The sequence below is a fragment of the Drosophila ficusphila genome, unplaced genomic scaffold (assembly GCF_018152265.1).
Source record: "Drosophila ficusphila isolate 14025-0441.05 unplaced genomic scaffold, ASM1815226v1 contig_791, whole genome shotgun sequence".
Lineage (NCBI taxonomy): Eukaryota > Metazoa > Arthropoda > Insecta > Diptera > Drosophilidae > Drosophila > Drosophila ficusphila.
In genome coordinates, this window is record NW_025064737.1 from 19,266,337 (window position 1) to 19,291,183 (window position 24,847).

General features: G+C 44.4%; 8 protein-coding genes across 11 annotated transcripts; 5 read left to right on the forward strand and 3 right to left on the reverse strand.

Moving 5' to 3' along the window:
* Nucleotides 1-2,634: 2,634 nt before the first annotated feature.
* LOC108095759 (O-glucosyltransferase rumi) lies at nucleotides 2,635-4,175 on the forward strand. The gene is made up of 2 exons (XM_017196952.2): nucleotides 2,635-2,831; nucleotides 2,888-4,175. The coding sequence occupies exons 1-2, from the start codon at nucleotides 2,696-2,698 to the stop codon at nucleotides 3,985-3,987; spliced, it is 1,236 nt and encodes a 411-aa protein (XP_017052441.1). The 5' UTR covers nucleotides 2,635-2,695; the 3' UTR covers nucleotides 3,988-4,175.
* A 95-nt stretch (nucleotides 4,176-4,270) lies between these two features.
* Nucleotides 4,271-5,367, forward strand: LOC108095980 (mitochondrial ribosome-associated GTPase 1). The gene is made up of 2 exons (XM_017197325.1): nucleotides 4,271-4,502; nucleotides 4,553-5,367. The coding sequence occupies exons 1-2, from the start codon at nucleotides 4,304-4,306 to the stop codon at nucleotides 5,314-5,316; spliced, it is 963 nt and encodes a 320-aa protein (XP_017052814.1). The 5' UTR covers nucleotides 4,271-4,303; the 3' UTR covers nucleotides 5,317-5,367.
* Nucleotides 5,219-6,165, reverse strand: LOC108095982 (chromobox protein homolog 1). Its single transcript, XM_017197326.2, has one exon. The coding sequence runs from the start codon at nucleotides 6,089-6,091 to the stop codon at nucleotides 5,381-5,383; it is 711 nt and encodes a 236-aa protein (XP_017052815.1). The 5' UTR covers nucleotides 6,092-6,165; the 3' UTR covers nucleotides 5,219-5,380.
* Nucleotides 6,166-6,492: 327 nt separating this feature from the next.
* LOC108095972 (protein vreteno) lies at nucleotides 6,493-9,074 on the forward strand. The gene is made up of 6 exons (XM_017197314.1): nucleotides 6,493-6,888; nucleotides 6,953-7,372; nucleotides 7,438-8,254; nucleotides 8,315-8,499; nucleotides 8,551-8,744; nucleotides 8,797-9,074. The coding sequence occupies exons 1-6, from the start codon at nucleotides 6,584-6,586 to the stop codon at nucleotides 8,946-8,948; spliced, it is 2,073 nt and encodes a 690-aa protein (XP_017052803.1). The 5' UTR covers nucleotides 6,493-6,583; the 3' UTR covers nucleotides 8,949-9,074.
* Nucleotides 8,996-10,835, reverse strand: LOC108095973. Of its 2 annotated transcripts, none has more exons than XM_017197315.1 (5): nucleotides 10,770-10,835; nucleotides 9,946-10,672; nucleotides 9,269-9,880; nucleotides 9,156-9,209; nucleotides 8,996-9,091 (listed from the first exon to the last, which is right to left on the reverse strand). In XM_017197315.1, exons 2-5 carry the CDS (start codon nucleotides 10,663-10,665, stop codon nucleotides 9,020-9,022), a joined length of 1,458 nt encoding a protein of 485 aa, XP_017052804.1. In that variant the 5' UTR covers nucleotides 10,666-10,672; nucleotides 10,770-10,835; the 3' UTR covers nucleotides 8,996-9,019. The 2 variants fall into 2 exon arrangements, with proteins under 2 accessions (XP_017052804.1, XP_017052805.1); XM_017197316.1 differs by having other exon boundaries at nucleotides 9,946-10,695; nucleotides 10,770-10,825.
* A 77-nt stretch (nucleotides 10,836-10,912) lies between these two features.
* On the forward strand, nucleotides 10,913-18,138 carry LOC108095793 (endoribonuclease Dcr-1). Its single transcript, XM_017197054.2, has 5 exons — nucleotides 10,913-11,793; nucleotides 11,853-13,678; nucleotides 13,747-15,352; nucleotides 15,414-17,515; nucleotides 17,571-18,138. The coding sequence occupies exons 1-5, from the start codon at nucleotides 10,983-10,985 to the stop codon at nucleotides 17,979-17,981; spliced, it is 6,756 nt and encodes a 2,251-aa protein (XP_017052543.1). The 5' UTR covers nucleotides 10,913-10,982; the 3' UTR covers nucleotides 17,982-18,138.
* A 188-nt stretch (nucleotides 18,139-18,326) lies between these two features.
* LOC108095795 (mitogen-activated protein kinase kinase kinase 7) lies at nucleotides 18,327-20,577 on the forward strand. The gene is made up of 5 exons (XM_017197056.2): nucleotides 18,327-18,377; nucleotides 18,433-18,732; nucleotides 18,788-18,967; nucleotides 19,017-19,149; nucleotides 19,204-20,577. Exons 1-5 carry the CDS (start codon nucleotides 18,327-18,329, stop codon nucleotides 19,386-19,388), a joined length of 849 nt encoding a protein of 282 aa, XP_017052545.1. The 3' UTR covers nucleotides 19,389-20,577.
* LOC108095796 (transmembrane protein 47) lies at nucleotides 20,573-24,777 on the reverse strand. Of its 3 annotated transcripts, none has more exons than XM_017197058.2 (7): nucleotides 24,626-24,775; nucleotides 22,589-22,859; nucleotides 22,439-22,514; nucleotides 22,188-22,374; nucleotides 21,952-22,101; nucleotides 21,831-21,893; nucleotides 20,573-21,773 (listed from the first exon to the last, which is right to left on the reverse strand). In XM_017197058.2, exons 3-7 carry the CDS (start codon nucleotides 22,487-22,489, stop codon nucleotides 21,613-21,615), a joined length of 612 nt encoding a protein of 203 aa, XP_017052547.1. In that variant the 5' UTR covers nucleotides 22,490-22,514; nucleotides 22,589-22,859; nucleotides 24,626-24,775; the 3' UTR covers nucleotides 20,573-21,612. The 3 variants fall into 3 exon arrangements, with proteins under 3 accessions (XP_017052547.1, XP_017052548.1, XP_017052546.1); XM_017197059.2 differs by having other exon boundaries at nucleotides 22,589-22,883; XM_017197057.2 differs by lacking the exon at nucleotides 22,589-22,859 and having other exon boundaries at nucleotides 24,246-24,777.
* Between the last annotated feature and the right edge of the window lie 70 nt (nucleotides 24,778-24,847).

Genomic DNA, 24,847 nt, shown 5'->3' on the forward strand with positions numbered 1-24,847 from the left:
ATCGTATTAAAATAAAGCAAAGAAAATTGATCAAGCTTTTGAAAATGAATAACCAGCAAGATTATTTGAAAGTTAAATATGTAATATATAATAATTCAAAGTGGTAAAATCCTGTCTGTGAACAATTGTGATTAAATCTGTTAGTTTTTCTCCAATGTTACAAAAAATAAATCCAAACCCAAAAAGCAGTATGTCAAAATAGACTCTCCAACGGATGGGTTTGCCCAACCCTGATAATTACAAATTCAACACACTTCTAACATAAGAGTTACCGCTCTGGAAAACGATTTTCCAATGCGCAGGCGCACTTTCGGCCAGGAAATGTCTGAAAAATTGAGAGCGAGAAATTGGGTGCGAGAGCGAAGCATAATGAAAATGTGTTACAGCCACTTGGCTGACATAAAGGTAAAGAATCTGCATAAACTGCCTACGCCAAGTTTTGATGAATCATTTGGTTGGGTTAGGCATGCAAAGTTTTGGGGTGAAGTGGGAGTTTTGTGGAAATGGGTGCCTTTTGGGCGGGGGTTGAGTCATTTGCCTGCCCAAAGGAATACATAATTGATGTATGGGCCAGACTGCGTGACTGCGGCTAATGGCAGCTGTTAAAATTGGCCACTAACCAACGGAAGCAAACCAACTGGCAGACGTCCGTTTACAAACATTCTAAGACCATTATCAATACGTAATCAAAACAAGAATTTCCATCAACTTCCGGTATTACACAAACGAAAAGGCTACCCAGAATGGAAATCAACCTGGAGTCATTAAAGCCAGGGTTCCACGCCATTGATATGCAAATGAGTCGTAGTTTTTCTCCCAAGAACCATTGATTGGAAAACTCATTCTCCCAGATAGTGAGGCCCTCAATCGCATCGATACGTTTCAATGCGCAGAGATTTAAGTGTGACTTCAGAGTCCAAAGCTTAATTATGACGATATGTATTTCCATAAACAAAGCGAAGCTTTTGTCAGCCGCCAAGCTCGGATTACTGTGTTTATTTTGTTTTTTCAGTATTTCGATATGGTGTTCCAAACGAGTTTAACGAAAAGACCTCAAGATATAAAAGTTATTTCTTAGTCACTGCAAGATACAGTTACAGTTATACTTCCGTATATTGCACAAAAGCTATTTCTGTTTTAAATACCTAAATTGAATGCATCTAAGTACCTTTTAAAATAATTGTTTCAAAATTGTAAAAAAAAAAAAATAGTCGCTATTGCTAGTTCTATTTACAGAGTTTTGGTTAGTTAAAGACACGGAAGTTTCCCTGTAATGCAGAACTCCCGTAGAGCACCTCGCGCTCATGGCTAGCGATAATTATCAAGTTAATAACTCAACACTAATTAGTCAGGTGGTTTGATGGGCAGGCGCCCGAGGGGGAGGGGCGGTACGACCCTAGGTCGCGAACTACAAAAAAAACCATTATAATGCCGTCCAATGTGAAAACGAAAGCGATACGATTTTGGGCGAGGAAAATCCGGCAATGGGAAACCGAAAGCCCAGGTGGAATTCAACGGAATGGGAAACTGGAGCTCGAAAGCAATCCAAATGCCAGGCGAATGAGTTAAATTAAATCGCAGCATCAGCGGCGGTAGCAAATCAACTTAATGACGGCTGGCAACTTTTCCAACGGCTTTTTTATTTTTGCTTTTTATCTGACGATCAGATCGTGAGGTGAAATGAATTTAAGTTGCTTTTTTTAAGGCCCACTATAAAGGGGCTAAAAAATCGATGAGTGGTCAATTAACTGTTATTCGTAGTACGCCCACATACACACACACGAACACCTTTATACACTTGCAAAAATAAAACCACAATATGTATTACCTTTTTCATCTGAATTTTTATGGCGTTTTTGGCAATAGTCTCAACAAAACAACAGCATTTCAGCAAGTGCCACTCCCACTCCAATTGGCTTTTGCAATTTCCTTTTTCTTTGTATTCGTTGCCAAATGTACTACCCGGGATTAATCGGGGTTTTGTTGTTGTGCCCACCACTGTTTAGTATAATTTACTTTTGCAGTTATGTCAACTTCTCTCTTTCAGCGCGGCGTCCTTTGTTGTTGTTGTTGCAAAAATCTTCGTGTAAATTATGTACAATGGTGGTTGTTTTAGTTGCAGGTGGTCTAAAACACTCGCGTTCGTTGGGTTTACGTGGTTTCGATTGCACTGGGTGCCGCACGCATAATTTGCGTTTAGCAAATCGTCGTTTTCGTTAGTAATTTGGCTATTTAGTTGGTTTTAACACGGAGAAAACTTTCGACGTTTCTTGTTGGTTTTTTATAATGGTAGTAGCGGCCAGTGTATCCACACCGCGTGGAAAAGTAAAATTCGGGGAACAGTTACGTGGTTAGGGTTACCACAACTTTGTGTGCCATACAAAATGATATACATTTTTAATCGGCTTCCCACTGAAAAAATAGACATGGTCACTTTAATTAAATAACAGTTGAATCACTGATTTGTGAACAGGGCTGCAACACATTGGATTTTTCTATTGAATATAAGAATTATTTAAAGTTTAATTACTGAATGCAACATCAATTTTGTTTTATTTCTTATTGTTATATTATTTAGGTTAAAGCTTAACTAAGTGGTAGTAAATTGTTGCCTATCGATAATTGTTTTATCATTAGGCAACCCTACTGCTGACGCCGTAATCGAAGGCCTGAAAATTTGTTTACCTCAAAAGAAATGCTCATAAAACATATAATAATCACATTTTTAACTATTTTTATAAGAAAAGGATATGCAGAGGATGAAGGACTATGCAGTGCCGAGCAAAAAACCTGCGAACAAGGTCAACCTGAGATAAATAACCATGATGAATGTAAGCAACTTGTTGCCGGCTTTGAAATAAGTTTTGTGTTAATGAATCCCTCTTAGTTAGCTTCAAGATACTTAAACAAATCGAAAAAGCTAATGCCGACTTTAAGCCGTGCAGCAGTGATCCAAAGGACTCCGATTGCTCCTGCCACGCAAATGTTTTGAAGCAGGATATGGCTCCCTACAAGTCAACAGGTGTCACCCGTCAAATGATCGAAAGTTCGGCGAGATATGGCACGAAATACAAGATTTACGAACATCGTTTATACCGGGATGCCAACTGCATGTTCCCAGCTCGTTGTCAGGGCATTGAACACTTCCTCCTGCCTCTGGTGGCGACGCTACCCAACATGGACTTGATAATAAACACCAGGGATTATCCGCAACTAAATGCCGCCTGGGGAAACACAGCAGGCGGACCTGTGTTCTCATTCTCCAAAACAATGGATTACCGCGACATAATGTATCCTGCTTGGACATTCTGGGCCGGAGGACCAGCCACCAAGCTACATCCTCGTGGCATCGGACGCTGGGATCAGATGCGCGAAAAGCTAGAAAAACGTGCGGCAGCTATTCCCTGGTCGCAAAAGCGGAATCTAGGATTCTTTCGGGGATCTCGCACCTCTGACGAACGGGACTCTTTGATCCTGCTTTCTCGCCGCAATCCCGAGTTGGTAGAGGCTCAATACACCAAGAACCAAGGCTGGAAATCGCCAAAAGACACCCTAGATGCACCGGCTGCCGATGAGGTTTCCTTCGAGGATCACTGCAAGTACAAGTACTTGTTTAATTTCCGCGGAGTGGCTGCTAGTTTTCGACTGAAGCACTTGTTCCTTTGCAAATCACTGATCTTCCATGTGGGTGACGAGTGGCAGGAGTTCTTCTACAACCAGTTAAAGCCCTGGGTGCATTATGTGCCCCTAAAGAGTTATCCCAGCCAGCAGGAATATGAGGAAATCTTGTCTTTCTTTAAGCGAAACGATGTCTTGGCTCAGGAAATCGCACAGCGGGGATACGAGTTCATTTGGCAACACCTGCGCATGAAAGACATTAAGTGCTATTGGCGAAAGCTACTAAAAAGCTATGTCAAACTGCTGAAATACGAGGTGAAACCAGAAGATCATCTAATTCATATTGGTCATAAAAAAGATGAGCTGTAAATTTAGGTAAAATTAGGTTACTTCAGAATCTCGTTAAGTTGTCCACATTCCATTTTTTCAAGTTCGTAGTTACTGAAACATTTGAATATTTTTTATAAAATCAAAAGCCATTTATTTGCAATACTCAGAAATATTTAAAAACATATTTTTAGTGTTTAAAATTAAAATTGTGACCCCGCCAAGAAGATGTCTTTTAATGGGAACCATGCAGTGTGACCCCCCATAATTCAGAGCCTGTGGTCAACTGTTACGTCACTGCGTAACAGCTGTTTTTTGTTTGGAATTGAAATTGGTAGCTTCGTATGGATTTCGCATCATGGCAGCTCAGCTGAATCCCTTTCGAAGTGCCTTTCGGTTACCAGCAAAACAGAGAATCAACTGGTTTCCTGGTCACATGACCAAAGGCATGCGACAAATCCAACAAAAACTGAAAAGTGTGGACTGCATTGTAGAAATTCACGATGCACGCATCCCGCTGGCGGGCAGGAACTCTCAGTTTTTCGACACAATCACAGGTGGGTACACCTAAAATCAAAAATTGTGTTTATCCGGAAATATTCCATAGGGAGTGGCGTTAAACCCCATATTCTGGTGCTCAACAAAGTTGATTTACTCGGAACAAAGCAGCAAAAAAATGTGCTTCAACAATTAAGACGACAGCAACCGGAACTTAAGCACATTCTTTTCACCAACTGCAAGGATCAGAGGAACCATGGTGTGCTGGACATCCTGCCTTTGGCCACTCGTCTTGTTACCGAAAGTAGTCGATTTAATCGAACCCAGACAGCGGAGCACAATCTAATGATCATTGGAGTGCCCAATGTGGGCAAGAGCTCTGTGATTAATGTCCTCCGGAATGTTCATCTCAAAAAGAAGAGCGCCGCTCGTGTGGGAGCAGAAGCGGGTATTACTCGCGCCGTTGGAGAGCGCATCAAAATCCAGGAGAACCCACCCGTCTACATGATCGACACACCTGGAATCCTACAGCCCTCCGTGAAAGATGACGAAATGGGCATGAAACTGGCCTTAGTGGGTTGCCTACCCGATCACATTGTGGGCGAGGATCTGATAGCTGACTACCTGCTATACTGGCTGAATACTCACCGCAGATACGACTACGTGGAGAAGCTAAAACTGAACTCCGGACCCAGTGACAATATCAGTGCCGTGCTGGCGGAGTACGCTCACCGAGAGGAGCTGTTCCACAAGGTCAAACAATACGATGGAAGGGTAGAGGTTATGACAAATTTATTGGCTGCCGCACGGAAGTTTATTCACTTCTTTCGCTCTGGACAGCTGGGTTACATAAATCTGGACGAGCCAAGCTAGTTTTATATAAGAGTTAACTTAAGATATAATATTAAACGATGAGCAAAAGAATTTGCTTGCGTCCTTATTGATTCTCGGTCATGGGCACATCGATGCCAATGTCACCGACACCGGGCACTGGAATCGAGTAGGAAACGCTGGCCAGATCGTCGGGATCATCGGCAAGATCCATGTGCGTATGGTGCTGTTGCACCTGTTCAACTTGCGGTATTCCCCCCAGTTGCCCGACCAAATCGGCTGACTGATCCACCTCCGGATGAAGTTCGACGGGAGCTGCGCTGGTTTGCGGATAGCTGGTGGTGGAGACAGCTAATCGCAGCTCTTCTGGCACACCCTTCATCCGCTTCGCAATGTGTCTGCTGTACGGAGCCATCTTCTGGAAGTAGGCAATCAGCATCTGAGGATCCTTTTCCGACAACTGGCTGCTGGGCACCAAATCAAACTCATCGCAGTACTGCCAGCGCACCAGGTATTTGATGTCCCCCGTAACATCCGTGGCGCCTACGATCTCGGCCAGCTCCAGTCCGCGGTCGTAGCCCCGCAGCTTTTGAATTTCCTCACACTTCGGCTTTTTCTCGCCGCGTTTTTTCGATTTGGCTCGCGACTCCTCAAATTTTTGGATCAAATTGGGGCAGTCGCAGTTTTCTTCCGGCTCCCAAGTGTTATCCGCCGATGTATAGCCGCGCCACTTGATGTAGTACTCCACTTTGCCGGTGCTGGTTATCCGTTTGTCTATAATGCGCTCTACCACAAAGTTCGGCTCGTTTTTGACCATTTTTATAGCTTTATACAAAAATTGTTTACAATTTTTTCAGCTTGTATTTTTTCAAGTGTGACCGTTTCTTAAATGTTCAAGAATTCCCTACGCTGTTACTGTACGTACCATGACTCCTGTCGATTGCGCGATAGTATCGTCTCTAATGTAAAATCACAGAATTAAAGAATTACAACAAAAAATATATAATGTGCAATAATTCAGTTTTGTAGCCAGTGTAAAAGCTTTCCTATTGCGATTTGAACTTCAGCGGTGGGTAAAATTGCGCTTTAGCGGCTTTTGCTAAAAATGGACTAGGAATTTATTTTTTTTTTTAAATGGCGGTGTAAACACGGCATAAGCTTGTTGCAGCTTTTTTCTGTACTTCAGCATTTACAGTTATTAGTCAAAGATAATTTGGACTTCGGGTCACGGTCACTTTTTTTGCTACAGGCGCGTGGAGTGAAATTCGAATCCAGGTAAACGTACAGGTAACTTAAAAGTTAATTTGCGATGGAGGATCCTCAGGACGACTGGCTTGATTTCAATCCAATGGCCAAAGATTACTACGACGAGGCACATAACCAGTACATCAGCGAATCGGGGCAGAATCTGATCGAGGTGGCTCCTTTACCGCCCAAGAATGAAAAGATAGATCGTGCCGAAAGACAAACGAAATATCCATATCTGGTAGTCCCCAAGTCCAGCCCCTTTGTGACCGAAAGGATGCTTATCAACTTCTTTGGCCGTGCTCTGATCCACGACTTGGAATTTCGCAAAGTATCGCGTGTTTACTTTGTATACTTCCTTAATATCGGGTAGGTTAAAACACGTTTATTCACGTTAAAAAATTACTCAAATGCACAGAAAAACTTCTTGAAGATCTCTAGAAGCAGCCCGACTGCAGGTGGAGCGACACCCGAACCTGATCAGGTGCGTCACTGGGCGTCCCCAGAAGGAGCGAGAAAGCGCTATCCCTGATATTCTGAAATCCACTGAACCAATGCCTGAACCGTCTCCTGCTTTTTCGCCCACTAAACGTACGCCCGTTAATCTCAACTCCCGTGAGGTTCCTGTCTCGGCCGGAAGACACAAGCATCCGGAGTTTTTTCGACCCCCTCTCGTTACCAAAGAGGATTATAAAGCCAAAAGATCACTGTTGGCCGAAAGCGATCCCATTCAGCGCTATCTTAATGTAAAATACGAGTTCGCCTTGGAGCGCTACGATATCTATAAGCTAAAGGACGAAACGAGGATTTCGCAGGCTATTCTGCACTTTCGTTCTGGAAGAACTATTCCAATGTAAGTTTACACCTTTGCAAGGTGTGCAATTTTATTGGGCTAAAACTTATCTATATTTCTCTTAGATCAAAGATTGCCTGCGATGAGGCAGCTACATCTGAAAACCTCTTAAAATTTGAAGTAAGCAAGTGCGTGGTCTGCCAAAATTGGACAGATAATTTCTGTAAGTTTTGCAAGATGCCCTTTTGCAATGCCTCTTGTTTAGAGTATGTGGCTGATATGCACACGGAAAGCTGCGGCAAAGAGAAGCCGCTCGAACTTGGCGAAAAAGTGTGCCGCATGTTTCCAAAGCCCGGACTGCCACCATCGGGATCCAAAGTTAGAATCACCGCCTTTGAACAGACTAATGTGGTATTCGTTCGCTCGGCTGACATTCATATGGACATTGCTTATTACTCAGTCCTAACTGAGGTATCAACTCAGGGAAAAACTGCTCCAAAACTGCTTAATACGCCAGTCTGCGGTCAAATTGTTCTGTACAAGTTTGAAAATGTAATTTTTCGTGCAATGGTGCTCAATGTTGATGATCCCAAGGACATCTATGTCGTATGCATCGACTATGGCAGCGTTGAGGTCGTGCAGCTGAAAAATTTATACGAATGCAGTTCCGTTTTGGCCAGTTTGCCGTGCTATCCCATCGCTGTGCAGTTGCGTGGAGTTCCTAGGCGATTTCTGGGTCCGAACATTAGGGAAATGATGTACGAGCTCGACCAAGCTTTGGTATTCGATATGAAATACTCTTTGCGAGAGTACGATTATAGCAAGGGTTTGCAAATTGTTGTGCTGACTGAGACGGAAATCAATAGCAGCTTAAATCGTCTTTTTAAGACAATAATGACACCTGTGGAACCGTCTTTATCAGAGCCAGGATACAAGGAGGAAGTACGCATAACGATTCTGACCTTTAAAGTGTTTTTTTCTTAATAGCATATTCTGTCTTAGTGCCTTCCACATGTTCCCTTGCCCACAGGCAAAAATATCGACTTGATTGTGATGGACAACACTTTCCTAAAGTACGGTTTCTTGCACTGCACCACCAAAGAATTGGCTTTTGAGATCACCAAAATGCAGCGAGATATTCAGGAGTATGGCGAGAAAATTGCACAGTGCCCAACCTACGCTCCACCGTAAGGATCACCAGTTTACTTTCAAAACATTTAATAATTTTTTTTTTTTAGAAAAAGTGAGCTATGTATCGCCAAATACGAGGGGAAATGGTGTCGGGGACTTTCCTTGGAATTGATTGGGGATGGATATCCCAGCATTTTGTTTATTGATTATGGAAACATAGTGCCGACTCATGTCAGTGATATACGTCGGTATCCGCCACAATTTATCTTCCCCATTATGACCGCAGAGCTGGATTTGGTCGGTTAGTATTAAAAAATTATAATGAAAACTTATATTTTCCATGATTTGTTTAGGTTTGCCTGAAGAACTCACTGTTGGGCAGATCAAATATTTGGAGGACTATTTTCCCATTGGAGCGAATGTGACCTGCAGCGAAATCTTTTACAACGAAGATTACAATAACTATTCCGTTCGCATTGACAAACTGCAGGAACATTTAAATTAAACCTATAGTTTGCCAAAGAAGTTTTCTTCCATTCCACTTTTTTAAAGAATAAGTCAATGGATTTATTTTTGTCATTCAAGCGTTAATTTTTTTTTTGAATAAACAACCTGAAGGTTTTCGACACTATCGTCTAATGCCGTTTCCTGTAAAATAAATAAATAAATTTAAAGGGGATCTAGGAGGTGAAAATTGTAATATTTAACGCACCTGCAGAAATTTTTCGCTAAAAGGTGGCTCATCCTTTGTCCAGGATGATAGCTCCTAAAGAATGATGTTAAAATTCAAGTTTTTTTTATGAGAACTAAGCTTTAAATACTCACATATGTTATTCTCGGTGCCAGCCCATTTCTATAATTTTGAAGGTCTTCTACGATATCATCATGCGTATTTAGACTGAGTTGTCTATAGAATTGCACTTCTTCAGGACAACCAGCAGATGTGATTAGCGTGTATATTCTGTTGTCCATTTTTCCAGTTACAAGCAGTTTCCTGGCTTCCTCTGTTGCATTGTGATTATAGATGACGATGTTTTTGCAGCAGAGAGAGCGCATATTAGGTAAGTTCCTAGTTAAAACCAAGCCAACCATCTGTGTCATCTCCTCACAAGAGTTGAAGGCATCAACATCTTGGGGAGTTTCCAGCTGCACATGGCCTATATCATAGCTTTGGCAGTAGCCCATTATCAGCCTCAAACAATCTTGACTGTTGGCCAAAATGCAGCATTTCTCACCATGCTCTACCACCAAATTATCCAAAAATTTGTGCACAAACTCGAACTTTGCGGAGTCGTAAATGCCCATTTCTGACCAGGAAGGTATTTGAGGTTCCAACAGTTGAAATAGATCACTGTATTCTGTTTGTTTGATTAAGGTTTTAAGCAACACGGGATGATCACAGACCACTTGCACCATTTCCCTCATAACGGGAGGATCCTAAAATATAAATGGTATAGCTGTTGCATGAAAAACTACTAGTTCTAGCATTAAAATCCTCTTACCATTTTTAAATTTCTAATGTGTTCGGCCAGAAAGCGTAATATTTTTTCTTGCAGTTCCGCCGGAGCTAGCATGCACAGATATTCCACATGGGTGAATGGAGCAGGACACTTCGCGAATGGAGCACTGGCTTCATCATTTTGGTTGAGTTCCGAGGTTTCTTCCCGCATTCTCTTTTTAAGAACATGAGATCTGAAGGGAAGACTAGCCACATTAGGTGGTGATGTGTCCGTATGACCGTTCTTTGCATCTATTTTCTGGCACCAGCTGGCTATCTCCAACTTGCGTTGCGCCACGCACTCCTCTAGAGTCTTAATCTCCTCCTGGACTTCCACATCTTTGCTACCGACTTCCAGTTGATCGTTCTCGTGGAAATCCCGCTGTTTAAAGCATGTCATGGTGTCCACAACTTTACCAGCGTCATCCTTTAGGATAACGTTTGTTCCGGTGACCACAAGGGTTCCGTTGCCAGTCCAAGTTTTGTGCTTTTTGGTGGTCTGATTTCGCCAGAGGACATGGAAGATGCGACTTTCCTTGAGGGGATTTTCGCCGGGCTTGATTTCTCGTGGTCCCAGGTTTTCGGAAACTTTGGAAGAGCCCCATTCCATTGAAGGAGAGTTGCTGGGCCAGGCACAAGGCGATTCTGGCTCCTCCGGAGGTTCGGGATCCGCGTTTCTTCGCTTGGCCGCTAGGCGCATTGAAGGAGCCTTCGAACGTCGCATTGGAAGTCTGCAGTAAGGGGTTTAGGGTAACTATGAGACTTATGTATCACGCCCTACGATTTACAGATGTAATCTTCTTAACAATATTTAACAATGATACCTACTTTTAAATAAATTAGATTTAAATAAAAATAATAACAAGGCGCAAACTTCTTTGAAGAGGCAATCCAGTGTGACCATAGAAAGTAACCGATATTATTGAACCCTTCTCGTGACCTTATGAACCGGTCACACTGGCATACAGCTAGCCGGCTTTGGGAGATTATTCGCTGCCGAAATCTTCGCGAGGATCAAGTTTCGTGATTCCCCTCGCCACGATGGCGTTCCACTGGTGCGACAACAACCTGCACACCACCGTGTTCACGCCTCGCGACTTCCAGGTGGAGTTACTGGCCGCCGCCTACGAGCGGAACACGGTTATCTGCCTGGGACACCGGAGTTCCAAGGAGTTCATAGCCCTCAAGCTGCTCCAGGAGCTATCGCGGCGCGGACGTCAACGTGGCCGGATCAGTGTCTACCTAAGCTGTGAGGTGGGCGCCAGCAAAGAACCTTCATCCATCTACACGATGCTCACTCACCTCACCGATTTGCGGGTGTGGCAGGAGCAGCCGGACATGCAGGTGCCCTTTGCCCACTGCTGGACGGACTACCACGTGTCCATCTTGCGGCCAGAGGGATTTCTCAGCCTTCTTCAGGGTCGAGATATGCTGCTGAGCAGCGTGGAGTTGATTGTGCTAGAGGATTGCCATGACAGTGCGGTTTATCAGCGGATAATGCCTATCTTCGAGGAGTACATCCTGCCGGCTGCACCGGCGAACCGGCCACGAATCCTCGGGCTGGCTGGACCACTGCACAGCGCCGGATGTGAGCTGCAACAACTGAGCGCCATGCTGGCCACTCTAGAGCGGAATGTGCTCTGTCGAATCGAAACAGCCAGCGATATCGTCACCGTGCTGCGATACTGTTCCCGTCCGCGCGAGTACATCGTGCAGTGCGCCCCCTTTGAAACGGACGAATTGTCACTAGTGCTGGCCGATGTTCTCAACACCCACAAGTCCTTTCTTATGGAACACCGCTACGATCCATTTGAGATCTACGGAACAGACCAATTTATGGATGAGCTCAAGGGTGAGTAATTGCAATGGATGTTGGAGACGCTATATAGCTCGATTGTCTTCCTGTTTCAGACATTCCCGATCCCAAGGAGGAGCCACTGAACGTCATCAATTCCCTCCTGGCCGTGCTACACGAGATGGGTCCCTGGTGTACGCAGCGGGCTGCCAACCACTTTTACCACAGCAACGAAAAGCTTAAAGTGAAGACGCCGCACGAACGTCACTACTTGCTCTACTGTTGGGTGAGCACTGCTCTCCAACAGCTGCACACGCTCTGCGAACACACTTTCCAGCGGCATCAGGCAAACAATGGCGGAGATTCGCGCCTGACCATCGAACGCTATTCCAGTCCCAAGGTGCGACGTTTGCTGCAAACACTGCGTTGTTTCAAGCCGGAGGAGGTCCACACTCAGGCGGATGTGTTGCGCAGGATGCGACACCAAGTGGATCAGGCTGATTTTAACCGACTGTCGCACGTGCTAGAAAGCAAGTGCCGCGCGGTGGACCAACTGGAGCAGAATCCCACGGAAACGCAAGCGTTGGTAGCCAATCTCGAGCAAATTCTGCAGACGTCAGTTGACAAGCAGTCGTCCAAGAACGCAGCTCGCTTTACTCCTGCTCCCGGACAGGCGAAAACTAGGTCGAACAATGGATCGAACTCCACCCAGCCACGAACCCGGAGAAGAGTGTACACCAGACGACACCACCGGGATCAACATGACGGCAGCGATACGCTCTGTGCACTGATCTACTGCAACCAGAACCATACGGCTCGAGTGCTTTTCGAACTGCTGGCGGAGATGAGCCGGCGTGACCCCGATCTCAAGTTCCTACGCTGCCAGTACACCACGGATAGGGTAGCCGATCCCACCACGGAGCCCAAGGAAGCCGAACAGGAGCATCGGCGGCAGGAGGAGGTGCTCAAGAGGTTCCGCATGCACGATTGCAATGTGCTGATCGGCACTTCGGTGCTGGAAGAGGGCATCGATGTGCCCAAGTGCAATCTGGTGGTGCGCTGGGATCCGCCCTTCACATATCGCAGCTATGTCCAGTGCAAGGGACGGGCTCGAGCGGCACCAGCTTATCATGTCATTCTGGTGGCGCCCAGTTACGAAAGCAAGGCTGTGGGGACACAGCAACTAGGCAATCGTTGTCATCGCTTTGTTTGTGGTGCCTCGGGAACTGGAGACACCACAGAGGCGGACAGTGACTCGGATGACTCGGCGATGCCGAACTCCTGCGGCTCCGATCCCTATACTTTTGGCACGGCCCGTGGAACGGTCAAGATCCTCAACCCTGAAGTGTTCAGCAAGCAGCCGCCGACGGCATGCGACATAAAGCTGCAAGAGATCCAGGACGAATCGCCCGCCTCTGCTTTGTTGGACACTAGCAACTCCAGCGACGAGGCCGTCAGCATAAGCAACACCACTCCGAGTGAGAGCAGTACGGAGCGCAAGTCCAGGCGATTCCAGTGCGAGCTGGCTCTATCTGAATCGGAGGACAGCATCGAACCGTCTGTTGAAGTCAACACCGTTGATCTCTTGGCCCACACCACCAAGGACTTGGTGCATCAGATGGCACAATATCGCGAGATCGAGCATATGCTGCTATCCAAGTGCGCCAACACAGAACCTCCGGAACAGGAACAAAAGGATGCGGAGCGCTTTAGTGCCTGTTTGGCCGCATATCGCCCCAAGCCGCATCTTCTGACCGGAGCCTCCGTGGATCTCGGATCTGCTATAGCGCTCGTTAACAAATACTGTGCTCGCCTGCCCAGCGATACTTTCACCAAGCTGACGGCCCTGTGGCGCTGCACTCGTAGTGAGAGAGAAGGAGTGACTGTGTTTCAGTACACACTTCGGCTGCCCATTAACTCGCCATTGAAGCACGATATTGTGGTATGTTAGAGGATATATATTAAGTCTAGTTTTTATCTGAAACCTATCGTTTGCCTTCTTATTTTTAGGGTCTTCCAATGCCCACTCAAACTTTGGCACGACGGCTGGCTGCGTTGCAGGCCTGTGTGGAACTGCACCGTATTGGTGAGCTAGACGATCAGTTGCAGCCCATTGGCAAGGAGGGATTTCGTGCCTTGGAGCCGGACTGGGAGTGCTTTGATCTGGAGCCGGAGGACGAGCAGATTGTGCAGCTGAGCGATGAACCCCGTCCGGGAACGACAAAGCGACGACAGTACTACTATAAACGGATTGCCTCAGAGTTCTGTGACTGTCGACCGGTGGCCGGCGCCCCCTGCTATCTGTACTTCATCCAACTGACGCTGCAGTGTCCCATTCCCGAGGAGCAGAATACGCGCGGTCGAAAGATTTATCCGCCCGAGGATGCCCAGCAGGGTTTTGGAATTCTCACCACCAAACGCATCCCCAAATTGAGCGCCTTTTCGATATTTACCCGCTCCGGAGAGGTGAAGGTTTCGCTCGTGTTGGCCAAGGATCGCGTGGTCCTAACCAGCGAACAGATTGTCTGCATCAACGGGTTCCTGAACTACACATTCACTAATGTACTGCGTCTGCAAAAGTTCCTAATGCTCTTCGATCCCGACTCCACGGAGAACTGTGTTTTCATTGTGCCCACGGTGAAGACGCCTGCTGGTGGCAAGAATATCGACTGGCAGTTCCTAGAGCTCATCCAGGCCAATGGCAATACGATGCCACGAGCAGTGCCCGATGAGGAGCGCCAGGCGCAGGCGTTCGATGCCCAAAGATTCCAGGATGCCGTCGTAATGCCGTGGTATCGCAACCAGGATCAACCGCAATACTTTTACGTGGCCGAGATCTGTCCGCACCTTTCGCCCCTAAGCTGTTTCCCTGGCGACAACTACCGCACGTTCAAGCACTACTACCTCGTCAAGTACGGACTGACCATACAGAATGCCTCGCAGCCGCTGTTGGATGTGGATCACACGAGTGCTCGCCTGAACTTCCTAACTCCGCGGTACGTAAATCGAAAGGGCGTGGCTCTGCCCACCAGTTCGGAGGAAACCAAGCGGGCCAAGCGCGAGAATCTCGAACAGAAGCAGATCCTGGTGCCGGAGTTGTGCACTGTGCACCCATTTCCCGCCTCTTTGTGGCGAACCGCTGTGTGTTTGCCCTGCATTCTGTACCGCATCAACGGTCTCCTCTTGGCTGACGACATTCGCAAGCAGGTTTCTGCGGATCTGGGACTGGGAAGGCAGAAAATCGAAGAGGAGGAGTTCGAGTGGCCCATGCTGGACTTCGGCTGGAGTTTATCAGAGGTGCTGAAGAAATCACGCGAGTCTAAGCAAAAGGACTCACAAAAGGTTTTAGAAAATGGTAAAGATTCGATGGAGGATCAAAAAGAGGCGATAAAGGAGGAAACCCAACAAGCTGAGAATTCCAAAGACGATAAAGTTGAGAAGAGTGCCGTTGAACTCATCATCGAGGGCGAACAAAAGCTGCAAGAGGCGGATGATTTTATTGAGATTGGTACTTGGTCAAATGACATGGCTGACGATATAGCCAGTTTTAACCAGGAAGATGATGACGAGGATGAAGCCTTTAACCTCCCAGTTCTGCCTGCTAACGTAAAGTTTTGTAAGTTTAAAGTGCTTTTAGAGCTGTAAAGAAAAAATATATATATATTTATACATTGCAGGTGATCAGCAGACCCGCTATGGATCGCCAACATTTTGGGATGTGAGCAATGGCGAAGGTGGATTCAAGGCTCCGAAGCGCGGCCAACCTCAACAAGGTGGAAAGGGCAAAGGAAAGGGTCCAGCGAAGCCCACCTTCAACTATTACGACTCGGACAATTCACTGGGCTCTAGTTATGATGATGACGACCATAATATGCCTCATAATTACATTCACCAAAAATACAGCTCGGATGACGACGATGTGGAGGATGACATTGATGCGGGACGCATTGCCTTCACTTCCAAGAACGAGGCTGAGACCATCGAAACCGCCCAGGAAGTGGAGAAGCGACAGAAACAGCTCTCCATTATCCAAGCAACGAATGCCAATGAACGGCAGTACCAGCAAACGAAGAACCTGCTTATAGGATTTAACTTTGAACAGCAAAAGGACGATGTGCAAGAAGTACCGAGTGGCAGATACGAACAATCAATAGCCAAGCTGCAGGCTGAGATCGAAAGCTGTGGCATGCTGGTTCCTCACGACAAGGAGCTGGCTCTAAAACGAAGTGATGCCGCTGAAGCTCAGGCAGCAAAGATGTCGATGATGGATTTGCTCAAGCAACTGTTGCCATATGTTAAAGAGGAAAACTTGGCAGCAAAACTGGGTAATAGGCGAGAACTGTTGCTGTCGGATTTGGTCGAGCTAAATGCGGATTGGGTGGCTCAGAATGAGCAGGAGACCTTTAGCGTGATGGGATGCGGTGACAGTTTTGATAACTACAACGATCACCATCGACTGAACTTGGAGGAAAAGAAGCTCAAACTTGAGTTTGAGCGAAAGAAAATTGAGCCGGAATCTTCCCAGAAAGCCATATCATCATCCATTTCGCCAACAGGCTTCAGTTTCGATCGCCAACCGGATCTGGTTGGACATCCAGGACCCAGTCCCAGCATCATTCTGCAGGCCCTCACCATGTCGAATGCCAACGATGGCATCAATCTGGAGCGCCTGGAGACCATTGGCGACTCCTTTCTCAAGTATGCCATCACCACTTATCTGTACATTACCTACGAGAATGTCCACGAGGGTAAGCTAAGTCACCTGCGCTCCAAGCAGGTGGCCAATCTTAATCTTTATCGCCTGGGAAGGCGGAAGCGGCTGGGCGAGTACATGATAGCCACCAAGTTCGAGCCTCACGACAACTGGTTGCCACCCTGCTATTACGTGCCAAAGGAGCTGGAAAAGGCTCTAATTGAAGCGAAGATTCCAACGCCTCTTTGGAAACTTGCCGATTTGCTGGACATCAAAAACCTGAGCAGCGAGCAAATCTGCGAGATGGTCCGCGAAAAAGCCGAAGCCATGGGCTTGGAGCAGACCAGTGGTGCCCAGAATGGTCAGCTTGACGACTCCAATGACAGCTGCAATGATTTCAGCTGCTTCATTCCATACAATCTGGTCTCACAGCACAGCATTCCGGATAAGTCCATAGCCGATTGTGTAGAGGCGCTCATTGGAGCCTATCTCATTGAGTGCGGACCTCGAGGAGCTCTTCTCTTTATGGCCTGGCTGGGGGTCAGAGTGCTGCCCTTCACCAGGCAGTTGGAACTGGCGAATGAGGAAGAGCGGATTCCGGGCAGTACTAAACCCAATCAGGAGAAAATGGTTACTGTTTATGGTGCTTGGCCCACGCCACGAAGCCCGCTACTGCATTTTGCACCCAACGCCACGAAGGAGTTGGACCATTTACTTAGTGGCTTCGAGGAATTCGAGCAGAGTCTGGGCTACAAGTTCCGGGATCGATCCTACCTTCTGCAGGCCATGACACATGCCAGTTATACTCCCAATAGACTGACGGATTGCTATCAGCGCTTGGAGTTCCTGGGCGATGCTGTGTTGGATTACCTGATTACACGTCATTTGTACGAAGATCCCCGCCAGCATTCGCCAGGAGCTCTAACGGATTTGCGATCCGCGCTAGTGAACAATACAATTTTTGCCTCCCTTGCCGTTCGGCATGGTTTCCACAAGTTCTTCCGACATCTCTCGCCGGGTCTCAACGATGTGATCGATCGCTTTGTGCGAATCCAACAGGAGAACGGGCACAGCATCAGCGAGGAGGTAAGCTATTGCACATCCTGTAACCGCATCTTGTATAAAGTATCTTTTGTTTCAGTACTATTTGCTGTCGGAAGAGGAGTGCGACGATGCGGAGGACGTGGAAGTGCCCAAGGCTTTGGGCGATGTCTTTGAGTCGATTGCCGGTGCCATCTTTTTGGACTCCAACATGTCCCTGGATGTGGTGTGGCATGTCTACAGCAATATGATGAGTCCGGAGATCGAACAATTCAGCAACTCAGTGCCAAAGTCGCCCATCCGGGAGCTCCTCGAACTGGAGCCGGAGACGGCCAAATTCGGCAAGCCTGAGAAGCTGGCTGATGGGCGACGGGTGCGCGTCACCGTGGATGTCTTCTGCAAGGGCACCTTCCGCGGCATCGGACGCAACTATCGCATTGCCAAGTGCACCGCGGCCAAATGCGCTCTGCGCCAACTTAAGAAACAAGGCTTGATAGCCAAAAAAGACTAAAAAGTCGTCGCTGCAATTGTGTTTCATTAGGCTTTAAAACCTTACTGTGTACTTTACAATTAGATTTAAGTTAACCTTTTTTATTGTATATGTCGAATCAAATTGTAAAATAATTTTCACTTCAAATTTTATATATTTAAATTATATTTTAAAAATAATAAAACTTAAATTGGAACCAATTTGTGTAAAAATAAGTATCAAATTCCATAAAATACTCAATAATTTTTGGATAAACTCCAACGCGATTGACTAATCGATGGTGTAGATAAGTCCAATGCGATCTTAACTTATCGCATATATGTAGACTATTGCCGAACTCAGTGATAAGTTGGCAGGTGAGGAAACATGACTGCGGCAGTTGAGTACATACCATATGAGGAGTTTACGTTAGGAGAGGTAGTAGCAAGCTAAAAAGAAAGATTATGACTGCAGATCTTTATTTAATGTTTAGCTTATAGGCTCTGGGACTTTCGGCAGCGTATCGAAAGCCAGTTGGAGGGATCGGGAGATCGCCGTGAAGAAAATACGGCCGGGATGTGAAGACCAGCAAATTGAGAGGGAGATTAACCAGCTCTCAAGGGTGGACCACAAAAATATCATTAAACTCTACGGGATCTCCAAACACGATCGCTGTTTTCACCTCCTTATGGAGTACGTAAAGGGTGGATCTCTAGACAGTTTTCTCCATGCTGAAAGCAAGCCAACTTATTCGCTAGCCCACGCCTTGAATTGGGCCCTCCAGATTGCTCAGGTATGACAGCGATAAGTAAACTTAAATATAGAAACAGTACTTGTGCACTTTATAGGGGGTAGCTTATCTCCATGCCATGAAGCCAAAGCCAGTCATTCACCGCGATATCAAGCCGCTAAATTGTCTTTTGGATCAAAGCGGCCTCAGTCTGAAGATTTGTGATTTTGGCACAGTTGTCGACGTGACCTTATCCATGACAACCGGACAAGGCACCTGCATATACACAGCACCCGAGGTTCGTGATCTCATATCCACAGGATGAACTAATCATTAGCTTTTCAAAGGTATTTCTAAGCGGTCACTACAATGAAAAGTGCGATGTGTACAGTTGGGCAATTACTTTTTGGGAGACGTTATCCCGCAAAGCACCTTTCAAAGATCTTAGCTTTTATGATTTGAGTATGGCCATTCCAGGAGGTAATATTACCAATAACAATAATTGTACTCTTGAAGTAAATTCCATTTTAACAGGAGATAGGCCGAAGCCAGAAGATATTATACCAGGGTGCCCGGACGATATAGTCAGCGTGATGACCACTTGCTGGGACAAGGAGCCGAAAAGAAGACTTTCGATGGAACTGGTCGCATATATTGTACAGAAATTCCTCAGAGAAGCCGGACCTCTTCAACATCTAGATTACAATTTTGGAAATTAGAAAGAACATCCATTCCACCCGATCGGTATTAAACAGATATGTATGTGAACGTTAAACACTATTTTATTTTCTTGAAAACTCTTCTCAAATATTTACATTGTAACGGATACTGTAAGGAATATGAGGACGGGTTGGGATGGGTTTGGATGATTATTGGGGATTGGGGGGCGCCGAATTCGGTTCAATTCAAGGTTACATCCAGTGAACTGTAGTATAATTTGCGGAAATATATAATTTGTTATTCTCGTTAGCTGAGGGTATAGGTATGCATATAGGGAATTTATAAAATATGATCTAGGCATATGTTTTACAGTATATGGATCACTAGCAATACGTTTGATAATTTTACTTATTCTCTTGATTTGTTTTTTTGCTCTAGCGAATGTAAATTTAAAAAATTAAATGTTAAAACGTTTTAATAAATATATTCATATGTGTTTGTATGTATATATATTTTGTTTGCTTGTCAAAACAAAATGATCCTCGCTCATGTGTTTGGTTAGTTACACAATGGAAAACTGTAACGTTTCGTAGAGTTTCGTTTTGGAGTATAATTGTTTCGTAATTTATATGTTGGTTTTTGCTTTTTCGTTTTTAATAAATGTTACATACTTTAACTTATATATATAACTATATATAAACATGCGTGTATGTAAGCATAGTTTAATTAATTCAATTGGTTTGGTATAATTGTTGTCTTTATACTCGCTATAATTGTTTTCGTTTCGTCTTTTTTTCACCGCACGTTCCTGCCTACGATTTGTTCAATGTCTTCATATATATGTATATATGGATGTTCAAGCATATATATTCCCTTTGTAATTTGTTGTAATTTAGGTCGCATTTAATTTTGTTTGCATTTGCTTCACTTAATTTCGGCGTGTAATCAAAATGTTCTCGTTAAAAACAGAAACGAACGAACCCAAATTCAAAAACAGGCGACTGATGATCCGAATGCGAGATATAGTGGACGAATTTCGAATGATTAACTGGTCATATAAAAACTCCAGAGATAACATTGAATTATAAGAAAAGATGGCTTAATTATAGTTGCTGCGTTATCGCCAATACTCATACCTTATGCTGGTTTTGCAAACAAAAAAACGTACATGTAGGTGCAAAAAAAAAACTTAAGCTATCCAGGTGCAACCTTAATAAAATATACAATTAAAGAAAATAATCTCTTAAAGTGTTAACAAAAGGTGTCATAAACGTTTTATTGAAATCGTTTGCATGTGATATGTTTTCAAGTATGGTAAGAACACAAATATCAATAAATTATTAAATCATAGGTGGTTACAAAGGATACGTTTGCTAAAACGAATGCATACACTTAAAATAATTAAACGGCTCGGGGACATTCAAGTACGATTTCAGTACTGGACAGCTTGCTGGTTAAACTATTTTACAAAAGGTAAAAGAGCAACACATATATATTCGAGTACAATGGGTGTTAGTCGCACAATACACTGGGACAAAACACATAATTTACAATATTCGAAACGGATTGATAGAGTACAAAAAAGTATTTTGAAAGCGTAATCGGCATGAAACGTTGACAATGACGATGACATTGTGGATTAATCTTTCGTGGTTACCTAGTCCCTCGATTACGTACATATAAAAATTCTAATTTGGATTCTGCTCACGATTAGGTTTGAGATACATGGGGAGTACATTGCTATGTATATGTAGCTGAGTATGAGTACAATATTGTAAGAGGTCTAATTTCAACTGCGACTTGCTCTCAGTTTTCTACAGAAAAGCAAGCTCTAAAAGTCGACTACTACAATGTTTGTGGAACTGAATGGGCATGCATTTGTATATACGGGTGTGTGGTTAATGCGAATAGCTTTCAGAATTCCTAGACGTACATGTGACTACATGATAGAGATGTGGGTCGTGTGTTTGTGGCTTGTCTACGATTACCTTTCGAAACGAACACAAAATAAACTGATTGGGGAAACCTCATCTAAACAAATGCCGAGTACTATGAAATGGTGGGTGTGGGTTGGCTGATGGCTACGGATTTTTGGTTTGAAATGGTCATGATATACACAATCATAATTATAACACATTCGTTTAGCTGCAAATTGCTTCTGTTCTTGAGTCTGATTTAAATCGAAATCTATGTGTCTGTGTGTGTGTGTTGTTGTTTTTGTTGTTGGTTGGTTGCTATATACTTAGTCTACAGAACGACGTCAGGCAGGTCGTGCGGCCTTGCCTAGGCGCGCATTTGGTTTTCATGTACGATTTTCCTCTCCTTATAGTAGATTTCCTCCGACTCCTTGTCGCAGAGCAGCAGGACGACGGCCCCGAACAGGAAGATGGCCGCGCCCCAGCCGACGCCATAGGCCCAACCGAATTCCCAGACTCGCCGGTTAGCTAAAATATGACAAAGATTTAAGTAAAGTAAACTTTCAAGAGCGGTGGACTAAATACCCATGGTAAGTTCGCCGGCAAAGCACACTGGATATACGATCAAGGCGGATAGAACGGCTAGCACTGCAATAGAAATGAATACTCAGTATTGTCGCATTCTTAAATCTAATTAGTTACTCACAGGAAACAAGCATCACCAATACCGCTATGCGATAAAACTTATATTTTAGATTGTGGTTCTGCGTCCTGAGGCCAAGACCGGTCAGTACTGTGGCTATAACATCCGTCACCAGCGTCAAGATGCAGAGTGCAGCTGTGGCCTTGATGTAGCCTGTGTATAATAGGATAAATGTTTGATTTAGTTTTAAACTACACATTTTAAGCAAGAAATCCGGGCGTCATCTCCCTCATACGTACCGACATCGCGGGTCCAGTAGCATCCTGGTGGATCTTGAATGTTGAACGGCAGTGGCGACAACGAATCATCCTCGATGCAGTGCACAAAGAGGCCTTGCCGCCAGTCGGAAGCCATCAGCCAATCTGTGGATGCCAGGGCCATGATCATCAAAGCCACCACGATGACGCCGCAGATAAAAGCAATCACCTGTGGAAGCGGAGAAATCAGTAAAGCAAGCGTCACAGTCTATAATTTTGAGCCAAGTGCATACCTTCAGTGGCCTTGTGATTGTGATGGTCTCAATCGTTGTTGTCGGCGCCATTTTCTCCTCTGGTGGACGTAGAACACTGCATATAAGATAATTTTTATAAATTGTGGGAAGACATTTTGTACTAGCTTCACAAGCTAAACAAAAACTCACCTTATCGACTATATGTGCAGGCAAAAGTGCTGCCCGCAGCTACTAATTGGAATGCGTTTTAATGCGTTTCTTGGTTAGTTTTGCTTAATGGGATGTTGGAAGGGGTTTTTTTTTTTTCGGGGGAGGCAGGCGAGTAAATGCTACTCCGGTTGGCTTTAACAATCTAATATAAATGCTTCAATTGGCGTTTTATTGCTTTTGGTTTGCGCGCTGAGGTTTTTCCAATGCGGTTCGAATTTCAAATTGCCGGCGGAAGCAGCCCGTTCAACATCTGTGTATTACCAAAGGGGGGATACTTTGTTAGCGGGGCAGGAAATAGAGAAATTGGTGACATTCGATTAGAGCGACGGCTTTCAACTTCGTACAACATGTGTGTTTAGAACAAGGCAGTTAAGTAAGCAGCAGCAACATGCAAAAACAACTCGAGCAACAACATCGACAGAGACAATGGCAAACGATTATGGCTTTTACGGGACTATCAAAATCAACCTGTGGCAATTAAACTGACATACAGTCGTGGTGAAAGAAATATGTAGTTTTAAATTATATTTTTCAGTCTCTTTATGTCTAATATACCAAGAACAAGATACAAATAATATTGTGTATTCCAAATAAATTATCAACATTATAAATTCGAATTTAGTAGAAAATAATTACATTCTTCAATTTGACTGAAAAGCAGAATACTGCCATAGTGCTATGACCACAATTGCACGCTGCGATGTATGTCATGGATTAACTGTCGCAATTTACAAAACAATGCGTTGCCACAGTTGAATGAGTTTGGGATTGTTTAAATTAAAATTCGCTCTATTGTGACAGACAAAAAGCGCGGCGCAATATTTGAGTCTGGGAAATGGGAAGTCGAAATGACAAAAGACGGAAGCTTGGGTGCTGAGGTGCAGCCCCACATAAATTATGCTGCGAGGCAACTGCAACTTAGCAATTTCAAAGCTGTATACAACGGAATGTCAATTATCCATTCGCATTCCATCGTTACAGTCTTATCTGATGGATTTATCCATCTATATGTTATAAACAAGGATCTTTCCGAATACCCATAACGTTGTTGTTTTGAAAGCTGATAAGGATTTATGTTTTATCTTTCTTAAAAGCAAATTAAAACATCAAATCTGTTCAAATTAATGATTTGGCCATTAAACGTAAGCTGCATGGAAGGGTATAGAAACATCTACTTGATGAAGTTTTCGCAGGCTTTCGTGCAAATTTTTAATATCTTCAAGATGCAGATACGCAAACTGAGATAATCGTATGTAAGAATGTATATAAATATAGCGTCTAAGGAATCTCGAGATATGTTTTGACGGGCCAGACGGAGATGATTTTGTTATATTTATAGCGGCTAGAAATTGAAAACAACAACAATAATTTCGCAGATGAGCGACTACACGGACAGTGTGTGCTGACATGTGTGTCTGTGTGTGGGTGAGTGGCATGGCAACAGGATCATAACGGTTAATTGCTATATAGAACGTAACGGTAACGGCAGGCAAAATTGGGGCAAACGGCCAAATGCAAAACAACAACAATGACAAGGGCGAGAGTATTTCTATGCATAAATATGTGACGGTGTGTGTGTGTTTTGGGGGAAACGGAAGCAAAACAAAATGCAAATTGCTCAACTAAAGGGCAATACCTTTCCTTATAATAGTCCAGGGTTACCGATTCGGAATCAAATTCTGAATAATCTGGCAGCGATTCGGCATCAAAGGAACTCATTCCGCTCATCGTGTAATTGGGCAAGATGTTCATTTTGTTGTTGTAGCCAACAAGGTTACCCTGCTGCTGTTGCTGTTGTTGTTGCTGCTGCTGCTGCATTGTTGTTTTTACTTTTTTCTACGTTTGTTATTTTTCTTTTTTACTTTTGAACAATATGGCACACGCACACACACATACACGCCCACAAAACTGACTGCTATATTTTTCTCTATTCTCTTTTCGCTGCCTTTTCACACTCTTCGCCGTCTACTTTGCACTTTCGCAAAATTGTTTCGCTCTTAACAGATGTGCACTTACTGTCTGCTTAGAAAGCTGTGTCACTTTCACTCTCTCACATGATCCTCGACCACCGACTTTTCTATATAATCAAAAAATAAAAACGACGAAAATAATAATGTTTTGCTTCCCTCATCACAAGACAACAACCGAAAATAAGTGTGACCGAAGCGCGTAATAGAGATGGCTTAACCACTTAGGATGGTATCGATATAACTAGTATGCGACAACCCATCTAGCTTT

Coding starts and splice junctions, on each gene's coding strand:
- LOC108095973 (XM_017197315.1), bottom strand. CDS start 10,665: ATGCGACGTTCGAAGGCTCCTTCAATGCGCCTAGCGGCCAAGCGAAGA. Junction 9,881..9,945: donor ACATTAGAAATTTAAAAATG/GTAAGAGGATTT, acceptor TTTATATTTTAG/GATCCTCCCGTTATGAGGGA. Junction 9,210..9,268: donor TGGCACCGAGAATAACATAT/GTGAGTATTTAA, acceptor ATCATTCTTTAG/GAGCTATCATCCTGGACAAA.
- LOC108095982 (XM_017197326.2), bottom strand. CDS start 6,091: ATGGTCAAAAACGAGCCGAACTTTGTGGTAGAGCGCATTATAGACAAA.
- LOC108095972 (XM_017197314.1), top strand. CDS start 6,584: ATGGAGGATCCTCAGGACGACTGGCTTGATTTCAATCCAATGGCCAAA. Junction 6,889..6,952: donor GTATACTTCCTTAATATCGG/GTAGGTTAAAAC, acceptor AACTTCTTGAAG/ATCTCTAGAAGCAGCCCGAC. Junction 8,745..8,796: donor CGCAGAGCTGGATTTGGTCG/GTTAGTATTAAA, acceptor TGATTTGTTTAG/GTTTGCCTGAAGAACTCACT.
- LOC108095759 (XM_017196952.2), top strand. CDS start 2,696: ATGCTCATAAAACATATAATAATCACATTTTTAACTATTTTTATAAGA. Junction 2,832..2,887: donor GATAAATAACCATGATGAAT/GTAAGCAACTTG, acceptor AATCCCTCTTAG/TTAGCTTCAAGATACTTAAA.
- LOC108095793 (XM_017197054.2), top strand. CDS start 10,983: ATGGCGTTCCACTGGTGCGACAACAACCTGCACACCACCGTGTTCACG. Junction 13,679..13,746: donor CATTGAAGCACGATATTGTG/GTATGTTAGAGG, acceptor TCTTATTTTTAG/GGTCTTCCAATGCCCACTCA. Junction 17,516..17,570: donor GGCACAGCATCAGCGAGGAG/GTAAGCTATTGC, acceptor CTTTTGTTTCAG/TACTATTTGCTGTCGGAAGA.
- LOC108095980 (XM_017197325.1), top strand. CDS start 4,304: ATGGCAGCTCAGCTGAATCCCTTTCGAAGTGCCTTTCGGTTACCAGCA. Junction 4,503..4,552: donor GTTTTTCGACACAATCACAG/GTGGGTACACCT, acceptor AATATTCCATAG/GGAGTGGCGTTAAACCCCAT.
- LOC108095795 (XM_017197056.2), top strand. CDS start 18,327: ATGACTGCGGCAGTTGAGTACATACCATATGAGGAGTTTACGTTAGGA. Junction 18,378..18,432: donor AGGAGTTTACGTTAGGAGAG/GTAGTAGCAAGC, acceptor TTTAATGTTTAG/CTTATAGGCTCTGGGACTTT. Junction 19,150..19,203: donor GAGTATGGCCATTCCAGGAG/GTAATATTACCA, acceptor CCATTTTAACAG/GAGATAGGCCGAAGCCAGAA.
- LOC108095796 (XM_017197057.2), bottom strand. CDS start 24,427: ATGCAGCAGCAGCAGCAACAACAACAGCAACAGCAGCAGGGTAACCTT. Junction 22,515..24,245: donor CTGGACTATTATAAGGAAAG/GTATTGCCCTTT, acceptor TCTTATATGCAG/TGTTCTACGTCCACCAGAGG. Junction 22,375..22,438: donor CAATCACAAGGCCACTGAAG/GTATGCACTTGG, acceptor CCGCTTCCACAG/GTGATTGCTTTTATCTGCGG.